Source organism: Lynx rufus, unplaced genomic scaffold (assembly GCF_022079265.1).
Source record: "Lynx rufus isolate CCGP_SWC_20201006 ecotype Redwood Valley unplaced genomic scaffold, mLynRuf1.p SCAF_19, whole genome shotgun sequence".
Classification (NCBI taxonomy): Eukaryota; Metazoa; Chordata; class Mammalia; order Carnivora; family Felidae; genus Lynx; species Lynx rufus.
The window spans coordinates 24,941,341-24,952,993 of NW_025814833.1; the positions used below are offsets into that span (position 1 = coordinate 24,941,341).

At 37.3% G+C, this 11,653-nt stretch overlaps 1 protein-coding gene across 1 annotated transcript; it reads right to left on the reverse strand.

Moving 5' to 3' along the window:
- Positions 1-3,097: 3,097 nt before the first annotated feature.
- Positions 3,098-4,003, reverse strand: LOC124513826 (olfactory receptor 10A4-like). The gene has a single exon (XM_047081818.1). It carries the CDS (start codon positions 4,001-4,003, stop codon positions 3,098-3,100), a length of 906 nt encoding a protein of 301 aa, XP_046937774.1.
- Positions 4,004-11,653: the final 7,650 nt, after the last annotated feature.

The following is an 11,653-nucleotide window of genomic DNA, read 5'->3' on the forward strand; positions in this document are numbered from 1 at the left end:
GTTCTAGGTGCTGGGAAGATTTGGAGATGAAAGTGGGTTAGAGACAAATGAAATGAATAGGACATACTCTTTGACTTTAAGGAACTCATTAAGTGGAGAGAAAAGACACATATGCAAACAATTACTGTATCGTTATCAATGCTAAAATAGAAATATATGCAAAGTGCTTCAGTAGCATAGGGAAAAAGAAGGCCTAACTTTAGAGGGGTGGTGAAGGATCAGGGATGTTTCACAGAATTTGCAACACTTGACATCTGATACTTGAGTTAGGCTTGAAGGATGGAAACAGGAGGGGAAATCCAGGAGAGGCGAGGCAGAGGTAAAAAGAAAAGCATCATGTGCAAAGTCATGGAGTCATAAAGAGTATGAGATCTTCATTCTGTTCTTAATTGGGGATCCTTGTGGCAGAGGTTGATTAAACACAGGAGGGATGTGGACAAATTTTCGTTGCAGGAAGATCACTCTAGTGACAGTGTAAGTAAGAGCCTAGGAAACCATTCTCATTTCATGCCCAACCTCTTGCCAGCCTTTATGGTTGCACTACCATAGGGGAATGGGAAGAACATCAGATAAACAGCTTGTAGTTTTCCCCATTGGTTTTCCATTATAGATATGGGAATACATTGCTAGGCATTGTTATGCTCAATGGATATTGAGCTGCCCTGTCTTGGATGATAGTAACGAATGTTAAATTTAACATCTATGCTACTCACACTTTTTTGATACTTAGGGCACTGTGGGGGAATACAGTAGTAATGACAAGGTCCTTGCCCTTAGAGAGCTTATAACTTACCTGTGAGAGAAGAGAAGTCTCCTCAGTGTCTAGAGATGCTTCCATGCTACTATATAAAAGTGGGCTGTTTACACTCTGGAAAACAGTGTGGAGGTTCCTCAAAAAATTAAAAATAGATCTACCCTATGACCCAGCAATAGCACTGCTAGGAATTTACCCAAGGGATACAGGGGTGCTGATGCATAGGGGCACTTGTACCCCAATGTTTATAGCAGCACTTTCAACAATAGCCAAATTATGGAAAGAGCCTAAATGTCCATCAACTGATGAATGGATAAAGACATTGTGATTTATATACATAATGGAGTACTACGTGGCAATGAGAAAGAATGAAATATGGCCCTTTTTAGCAACGTGGATGGAACTGAAGAGTGTTATGCTAAATGAAATAAGCCATACAGAGAAAGACAGATACCATATGTTTCCACTCTTATGTGGATCCTGAGAAACTTAACAGAAGTCCATGAGGAAGGGGAAGAAAAAAAAAAGAGGTTAGAGAGGGAGGGAGCCAAAGCATAAGAGACTCTTAAAAACTGAGAACAAACTGAGGGTTGATGGGGGGTGGGTGATGGGTATTGAGGAGGACACCTTTTGGGATGAGCACTGGGTGTTGTATGGAAACCAATTTGACAATAAATTTCATATTTAAAAAAAATAAAAAAATTAAGAAAGTGGGCTGTTTAACAATTCTATTAGTCAGAGAAAAACAAAAATCATATGACTTCACTCATATGAGGACTTTAAGAGACAAAACAATGAACATAAGGGAAGGGAAACAAAAATAATATAAAAACAGGGAGGGGGACAAAACAGAAGACTCATAAATATGGAGAACAAACTGAAGGTTGCTGGAGGGGTTGTGGGAGGGGGGATGGGCTAAATGGGTAAGGGGCATTAAGGAATCTACTCCTGAAATCATTGTTGCACTATATGCTAACTAATTTGGATGTAAATTTTAAAAAATAAAAAATAAAATAAAAAAACTCTACTTCTTGTATAATTTACAATGATATGTTAAACTTTGATGACTTTTCTGTAAGTAATTTATTTACATGATTCCCACCTCAAAAGGTACACTTCCACTCCACCTAATTTCTCTTCCAAGAAGCAATTAATATCACTGAATTCATATTCCTCAATAGTCTATACACCTATAATTAAGTATAAATATTATTTGTTTTACCTTTTGTTACACAAATGGTATCATACTATACACACTGCACTACACTTTGTTGTACTTACAATATACCAGGGAACTCTTTCCATATTAGCACATGTGGAGCTTACTCATTCTTTTATGCTGTTTTTGTTTGTTTATGGATGTACTGTATTCCATTGTGTGGATGTAATTTAACTTATTGAGCCAGTTAAGTTGATTTTAATCTTTTATTTTTTTTTTTAATTTTTTTTTTTCAACGTTTATTTATTTTTGGGACAGAGAGAGACAGAGCATGAACAGGGGAGGGGCAGAGAGAGAGGGAGACACAGAATCGGAAACAGGCTCCAGGCTCTGAGCCATCAGCCCAGAGCCTGACACGGGGCTCGAACTCACGGACCGCGAGATCGTGACCTGGCTGAAGTCGGACGCTTAACCGACTGCGCCACCCAGGCGCCCCTTAATCTTTTATTTTAATAAATAATCCTGGAATGAGAAACTAAAATGAATTTTAATCCCATGACATTTTTAACTCATGCATTTTTATCAAGACTTTAGGTGGGAAAAAGAGACAGATTTGGATTTAGACTGCATTACATTATGTTTCTACTTCTTCTCACTTCACATCTAACTCATGTTTTCCTAAGACAAGTCATCTACAGTGATGTCCTCTATGGTCCAAGACAACCATTTTGGGCACTCCAAGATTCTGAGCTCCCCTGAGTTAGTGGAAAGATCGTGGATTTGGTGCTAAACAGACCTTGGGTCCAAATTATTATTCTGGTATTATTACTGTCTGGCTGGATTGTTTTGAACAAGTGAATCAATTTCTGAGACTTAGTTGTGATATCTGTAAAACTGGGAAAATAACAGTAGCTACCTCACAGTGTTGCTATGAGACTTTAGCACAATAGTCCATGCAAAGAACTTAGCACAGTGCCTAGAACCTACATAATATCCAACAAATCAAAGTTTAACACACTTCTTGTTCGTTAATGTGGATAAAGTTGATGAAACAAAGGAAAACTCATCAATTTCATAGTAACTATTCTTGACACTGTAGAAAGATTTCCACTTTGCCAGAGTTTTCAGAAAGTGCCAAGAACAGCTAGAAAAATCAAACTTTCTTTTAGTGAGGTCTACATTCCTCATTTCACCAATTTTCCCAGAGCGATTTTTACATCCTTGTTTCTTAGGGTGTAAATAATAGGGTTGAGAGCAGGGGTGAGCACTGTATACAGAAGGGAAAGCAACTTCAATAAGTCTTCATACTGTGGCCCTGATGGGAAGCCATAGACAATGCCCAGAGTTCCATAATACAGACTGACCACTATCAGATGGGAGGAACAGGTGGAGAAGGCCCTCTGCTTCCCTGTGGTAGAAGGGATCCTCAGAATGGTGGAGATGATGTGAGTATAAGATGCTAGAGTTAGCATGAAGGGGCCAAGGGCAAATAAAGAGGTACATATAAAAGAGGTCATCTCAGCTACTTGAGTATCAGTGCAGGCCAGTTTCATGATGGGCTTCAAATCACAGAAGAAGTGGTCAATCTCATTGGTCGTGCAGAATGTTAACTGAAAAGTGAGGATCATGAGAAGGATGGGTGCCAGAAATCCAGCCACCCAAGAGGCACCAGCTAGCTGTAAGCAACCCCGGTAGTCCATTATGCTGGAGTAATGCAATGGGTTACAGATGGCTATGTAGCGATCGTAAGACATTACAGCCAGGAAGAAGCATTCTGTGGCTACTAGAGCAGCAAAAAAATAAAACTGGCAAGCACATCCTGGGAAGGAAATAGGCACGTGAGCTGATAACAATGTCCTCAGCATCATGGGCTCAATGGTAGTGGTGTAGCCAATCTCTAGGAAGGAGAAATGGCCAAGAAAGAAATACATGGGGGTGTGAAGGGAGTGATCAGCTGACACCACAGTTAAGATTACAATGTTGCCTATGACAGTCACCACATAGATGACCAGAAATACCCCAAAAAGAAGAAACTGAAGGCCATGAAGATCCCCAAAACCCAAAAGGATGAATTCTGAAATTTGAGTCATATTTTCTTCTTCATTGCTAGCCATGACTTAGATCTAAAAATAAAAATATAAATATAAAGAATGACCATTGATCAAATATTATTTTTGATCAAACTGCTTAGAAGCATCATACATATCAAGCATAGTTGCCTTCTTCTGGAAGTTCAAGATTCTTAATCTTAATTAATAAATTTGACCACAGTCTCCCCAAGATCCATTTGGAAAGCTAATCCATGACTTCAATTACCCCATAATATATAGAATGTATGCGGCCTTGAAACTGTGACTGTGACACATAAATATGCACATTTTTCCTGATATTTATTTTAAAAAAAACAGAGAGAAAAGTGTTCTATCCTTGGAGATATTATTCTGTTTTTTTTCCTACAGTTTTCCTGGTGTTTTTATCAGTAGTGAGTATTCTGAATCACTTATGTGTAAATTGTGTAAGGTCTATGATCAAATCTGTTTCCTGTTTTAGAAACTCCTTACCAATTAAATTATATGAATTGAAATTCGTTATGTCGAAGGATGTTTAATCCTTAAAACTTATTTGAAAATAAGTTCTCTAAACATTACTAGAGGAAGCATAGTGGAAAGAAAGGGAACTACTGATAGTAGGGTGATGGTTAGTTATAGTAAAAAAAAGTCCTACCTGAATTCAAATTCCAGCTCTGCTACTTACTGGCTGTGTGCCTTTGAGCAAATCACATTACTTATCTGACAGCCAGTTACCCCATCTGTGGAATAGCATATAGGTTTGTATTACATGTTTTTCACAATCACTGGTCCATATTAGTTATTTAATACGTTCATTAATCCATTCAACAATATTAAGTGCCTACTATGTATTAAACTCTTTGAAAGGTGCTTAGAATAAAATAAGGAAAAAGTCAAGATTTTTTTAACAAGTCAGGAATACTCTCCACACCTCATGGAGTTAACATTTTAGTGGGAAATAAAGAATAAAAATGAAGAAAGAGACACATAAAATAATTTTGAGTTGTCTACTATGAATGTAAAAAACAAAGACCCCAAATAGGAAATATGCTATATGTATGTGTGTTTGGGAGAGGGGTATATTGGTTGCAGTGGTCAAGAAAAGCATAAAAAAATTGAAACCTAAAAAAATGGGAAGGAGATAGTCATGTAAGAGTTGGGGGTGAGCGTGGTAGAGAGAGTATTCTAGACAGAGGTAATAGGATTTGAGGGAACGATTTAAAGTCTTAGAAAAACTGAAATAAACTGGAGAAAAAACAATATATGGTAGAGGGGGAGTTGGATACATATAGAGAGAAATAAAGAGAAAGAGGCAAAGAGAGAAATGAAGAAGAGGGGTGTAGGAAAAATAGAAAAGGGCCAGATCACTTAGGTTCTTTTAGTCCATGCTATGGAACATAGATTTTAAATACTATAGGAGGGCACCTGGCTGGCTCAGTTGAAACAGCATGTGACTCTTAATCTCATGGTTGTGATTTCGAGCTCCACATTGGGTGTGGAGATTACTTAAAAATACATAAGTAAAAAATAAACTTAAATATTATAGGAATTCACTGGAGGATGTTAAGCAGCATTGTAATCAAATTTAGAGTTTAAAATCACTTTTGATTCTGTGTAATAAATGAATTAGAGAAAAACTTTAATGAATGAGAATAAGACGGGTAAGAGACTATTTCAGTGAGAGATGATAGTAATCCTGAATAAAGTGTTTTGCAAAAAAAATGGACAGAGGACAGGTTCAAGATACATTTTGGAGGTAGCAATGCCAGGACTTACTAATAAATTAGATGTAAGGAGTAATAAAAAGTGAGGTATCGAAGATAGCTCCTGAGTATCTGGTTTGAGTTACTGGTTTCATTTATTTAGATGGTGATAACATGGAGGAAAGGTTTAGGGGAAACACAAGTTCAATTTGGAGGTAATATGTTTGAGATGTTTATGAGAATCCTGAGTGTAGAGGAGAAGCAGACAGCTGCATTTGAGAGTATGTAGCCCAGAGAAGAGGGCTGGAATGAAATATAACTTTAGGAATTATTAGAATATAGATAATATTCAAGCCATGATAACAGACAAGACCTACAGAGAAATTATGGGTATATAAGAATGATTTACACTAAGCTTTAACACACTTTTTTCTCTTAGACCTGACAAAGAAGGACAAGAAAAGTATATTGAAAAAGAGGAGTCACTGAGGTAGAATGAAAACCAAGAGGAAATGAGAATTGACCCTACCTTTTTTGTATGCTAATGAAGTGATCCAGCACGGAGGGGATATTGATGATGCACAAGTAAATAAGGAGCAAATTTGGGGAGTGAAATCTCTTTGTGAGACGGGATGGGTTACAGGGCACAAGTTAATCTTTGGTAAAGACAGGAACACTTCATCTTTTTAACAAGAGGAAAGCTAGATAAAACAGACACATTTGTAGTTACGTTGCTAGATTTAATCTCAGGAAGATGATGGAGTTTGCTTCTAACGGTTTCTCTTTTCTCAAAGAAGTAGGGTAGAGAAGGACATATGGGAGGTTTGAGGGAGTGGAAATGAAAAGAGTATCCTACTAGAACAAATACTATGATTGCCAGACAGTATGGAGTGGCAATTTGATCTTTGAGATCATAAATTTAAGAAGGTGAAACCAAACTGCTTTCTTGAATGATATTCTCTGGCAATGGTTAGCTGCCAGGGTGGAGTAGGCAAATAGTTCGTTTCAATAAGGTTTGGAATTTGGCCAAATGAAAACAATGGAAGAAAAGAGGGGCAAGAGAGTTGGGGGATATTTGAAAAAACAGTTGTAAGGAAGAACCATATGATAAGTGTTAAGTCTCTTCCACTTCTTTCCATGGATTATTAAAGACAGAAAGGACTTTAAAAATATCATCTGACCAACACTTTAATTTTGTAACTGAGAAAGAAGATCCAGGCAGGTAAACTGTCTTTTTTTTTGCATCTCAGATCTAGTCAGTAACAGAGAAGGAACTGCTCTGCCCTTATGTGTAATACGTAAATACCTGAAGAAAGACTTACCTTCAATTTAGTAATTTACATGTCGGGAGTTTAATACCTTTCAAAGAACTTTTAGATCCATCATCATTTTTAATACTCCCAACTATCTTGTCAGGTATTTGGGAGTAGGTCTTTGATTTGTCTCAACTGATTTTTCAGATGAAAAAACTGAGAATAATGATAATTTCACTACTATATTGTACATGTATTTCAATTATAACTCTTTCTCCTGGAGATAAAAAGTTAATCTTATGCATGTTGATGTAAATGTAAATTTACAAGATGCCAATTATATTATGAGACAGGAGTTTTTTGTCAGGTAACTGGATAACAGGAGCCATATGGAGATTGCCATCATTCAAGCTGAACAACAAATTAAGAAATTAAGGCAGATTTCCATGATGGATATGTTAAAAAAAAAAAAACCCTGCTTTAGCAAAAAGGAGTTTGGAGGACAGGATTAAGTAAACTATATCAGAGCTATGGTGGGTGTCCAACAAAAGTAATACCTTCTTAGGAGAAGAGAGAGAAGGCATTCCAGGAAGAGGGAATAATGTGAGTAAACAACCAGAAACCTGAGGATCGTGTTGACAATTGATTTTGGAAACACTGAGCAAAATATGTAAGGGGCTGAAGACAGAGAAGGGAGGAGGAGCACACATATTTTTGGAGAAAGAAAGAGTAGAAAAAGATTTTTTAAATGGATCAAAGAAGTTGGAGAAACCAAGAGGGCGATATCACAGGGTGCAAGGGAGGAAAGAAACCATCAAAATTGTTAGTAAAGAGGGTGCAACGAATATTGGAGCACTGGGGCAAGAATCCTGACTGCACTGAAGTGAGGGATGGGGTGAAAAATAAAAACAACGAATGTGGATTATTATTTCAAAAAGACTGAGTGAAGTAAAGGAAAGGGAGAGAGCAAAAAAAAAAAAAAAAACCCACACAGGGATAAAAGAGGATTGACAGAAGATATTCATATTTATTCTTGCTTTTGTTTTTTAGTAAAGGAAAAACCTGACCAAGATTCTAGCCAAAGAGTCTAAGTCCAGAGAGAAGGAAATATGAACGACATGTAAAGGATAAGTGATGGAGCAAGGAGTGTCTCAGAGGAGGTTAGAGGAGATGGCATGGGGAAATACACAAGTGGAGGCATGATCCTCAAGCAAGAAAGGATAGTCTTTCAGAAGAGGAGAGGGGGTCAAGATGGGTGTTGATAGTGATTATCAAGATAATTACCTCATCATTTTCCTTCCATTTGAGTTTGGAAACTTAAGCCATCCCTAGATGACTATGATGAGCCCATGGAAGAGATGTTCTCCTTGCTTCCTCAGAGCCTGTCTTCTGGTTTCATTTGTATATGTGGAGCCCAAAATACTTAGTGGAAACCAAAGTGAGTTGCTAAGACAGGTAACTGGTGTGCTGTACCACTACTATGTTGTTTGACCAGTAGATCCAGTAACAGCATGACAGATATGTTATTATATATCCTTTAAAAAGATTCAATAGGACCTTAAGAATCATGGCTTTCCAACCTTGCATCTCTTGACAACTATGCTTTTCTCTCTAACTTCCCTGAGGCCCAACAGCCTTCCAAAACGAAGAACTAAGAGTTCATCACAAGAAGGCACTTTTAGTTTTCAGGTGGTTGCGGCCAACACATTTTTAGCCCCTTTGGGTTTAGAAAGAGCATAATGCTTGCCAATGTATCTGTCTTTTAAACACTCCTAGCCTTCTGTAAGCAGGGACTGGTAAGATACAGTTCAAACAAGAAAACCAATTATTTTTAAGTTTGGCTCCCGAGGGAGTTTTGCTTTTTAATTGAAAGATCAATGTTTGCTTCTCATGACATCCTGAACTTCCATTCAGTGAGTGCTGACTAAGTGGTGTGAAATTCCATTCAGTGAGTGCTGACTAAGTGGTGGAATATCTGACATGTCACATGGGTCAGAGCCACAATCCATCTAGGCCAGCCTCCAGAGGCTACTGGAAGCACTAAGCAGTAGCTTGGGAGGGTACAATGTGAAAAGTATTAGAACTAGTGACAGAAAATCTAGGTTCTAGACCTGGATCTCCCACTGCATGTGCAATCTGGTATATCAGTTGCCTTTACTGAATCCCGTTTTTTTTCTACTTTGAATGGGGGCAATCATCCTTTCCCTACTGACTCCACAGGGTTGCTGTGGGACTCAAATGAGATTATGTGTGGGAAAGCCTTTGTCAACTATAAATCTACATGCTCTGTGCTAATATCATATTTGAGAAGCATGAATGATGCTGCTGATCATGGAAGTTGAAGATAGTTTTGTCTTTAAGTTCAAAGATATCTGGATTCCTAAAGGTGGGAGTAATACTCTTACTTTTTTATATCATTAAATATAATTTGAAAACTTCTAAATCCCCTTCCCCCAAAGCTTTCAGTCAACCTTAAGTGATTCTACATTCTAATTAAAAGCACAACTGTTATAGTTTGGTTTTTATAATCAAATTAAAAGTCCTCTTACACAAGCTGCTGGAGATAGTGTTTTAAACCAGTTACCTTGTCATTTTTCCATCCTTGGTAAACAGATTACATCTGGCCTCCTGAGTAAGTTCCTTTAGTGCTGGTTCTATAAGTTTCTTTAGTGCTGGTTCTATATGCTTTACCTGCTTTCCAGGTTATACAGAAAAGTTATTGGTTGGAGGTAGTAAAACTTCTTTGTATAGCACTTAGTGAGTCCTCTCTCCAGTTTCTTAATGGCTGTGTGAACATCCTATAATGCTATGTAAACATATAAAACAGAGTCCTTGCAGAGATAGGACCATTGCCTGGTATTCCAGGCCACCGTCATTATCATCCCTTGGTTTCGAAGTTTACAAACAATATTGGATCCCTCTGTGTCAAGCAGTACTCTAAATGCTGGGTATATAAAGATGAAGAAAGGCTGGAAAACTGAACTATTGACTTTGGAGCTCAATGACTAGCGGAAGTGACAGATGCATAAAGTGATGGAATTGCAACATCATGAATGCAACAATAAGACTGTATAAGATGTAGATATAACATAGAGAAAAGAGTTTTGGGATCAGTTTGCAGAGGAACTAGTAACAGTGAAGGTCTATTGGAGGGTCCGCCATATGCATTGGGATTTTTTGTTTGCTCTTTTCAAAGCACTTTTTCATCTATTATTTCATTAATCTTTCCAATGCATTGGGTTTTGAAGGATGAATAGAAGTATTCTAAGCCAATAAGAAGATGGAAAGAGTTTCAGTCAGAGAAAATAATGAATGCCACTAAGGAGTAGCAGAAAAGAGGCAGGGAAATAGGCAGGCATAGAAGATGGAGGTCCCTGTACATTGTCTTAAAGAGTGTGGACTTTATCCTGAAGTCAATAAGAAGCCATTAAAGAGTTTTTAAATAGGAAAGTAGCATAGTCATGTTTGTATTTTAGAAAGCTGTATATTTTGAGTGGCTATGCAAATGATATTAGAAGCAAAGGAAGAGACTCAAGGCAGGAAGTCCAGGGAGGAGTGGGTTATCTCAATTCAGGAGAGGATGGTGGTCATGGGAAAAAGAGAGCCAATGGCTTCAGACAATAGTAACAATATTGTCATTTTCACTAATACAATATATTCTCCTTTCACCATCATTCAAATTTATCAAAAGTAATTTGTGGAGGAAAATAATTTTCCTAGTATTTGCAAACATACAAATGGATAACTCTGAAGTTCATTTGTGACTTGGTTATTTAATATCAAGTCATATTTCCCATAAAACAACAACAGTCCTAAATCCCTGGCCATCCCAGAGAAATCCAAGAGAAAAATTTTCAAGTACAAAGTACTTGAAAAACTATGTTTGCAGTGAAACTTGTTCTCTAATAATATTTGTTGCATGAATAGATGAGTGAATGAATGAAGGAATAAATGTATGGGTATAATTTACTAACACAGGCAAGGGCCTGTACTAATTTTGGGGGGAGGTGCCAAGATGTCTCAGATATAGCTCTTGGCCTTAAGGGAAATAAAAAAAATCTTTTAGCTGGACAGCTCACCAAAGTGACACCTCTTCCTTAATTGCCAGCTTGCTTGTCACAAAGGCCCAGCAGGAAGTTTTATTAAAAGAAAATCCAATAAATGTTACGTAATCTTCAATATACAAAGCATACTAACCTAAAGATCACACAAGGCACCAGGTCTTTGATTTCAAGTTTGCAAATTTTTCAAAAGTAAGTTTAATGAACAATACATAATTTGTGCATGGCAGACAGTTAAAGCAGGATTAACTAAGCTTCCCTTCAACTCCAGACCACCAGTCTCTCTCCCCGAGGGCAACTGCTGTAAACAGTTTGTTGTGGGTGCTTCCAGAAATTTTGTATGCTTATACCAGCATTTATATACATTTCAATTTTTCATATTTACACAAAAGACATTGCACATGCATAATAATTCTACAGAGCTTTTTAATTTGTCTTGGAGATCTTTCTGTATCTGCACACATAAATCAGTCTCATTCATTGTAACATTTGCATAGTGCTCCAGCATATGGGTAAGGCATTATTTATTTATTTACTTTTGTCAGGGAGCTTGTTTTCTAAGAAATAAAACATTACCAGTATAGTGAAAATTCCTTTTGTCCCCAACCCAATATCTCTTGAGCCCCAGAGGTATCTATTATCCTACAGTTGATG

Excerpts from the sequence above, each read along its gene's own strand:
- LOC124513826 (XM_047081818.1), bottom strand. The coding sequence starts at position 4,003 with ATGACTCAAATTTCAGAATTCATCCTTTTGGGTTTTGGGGATCTTCAT.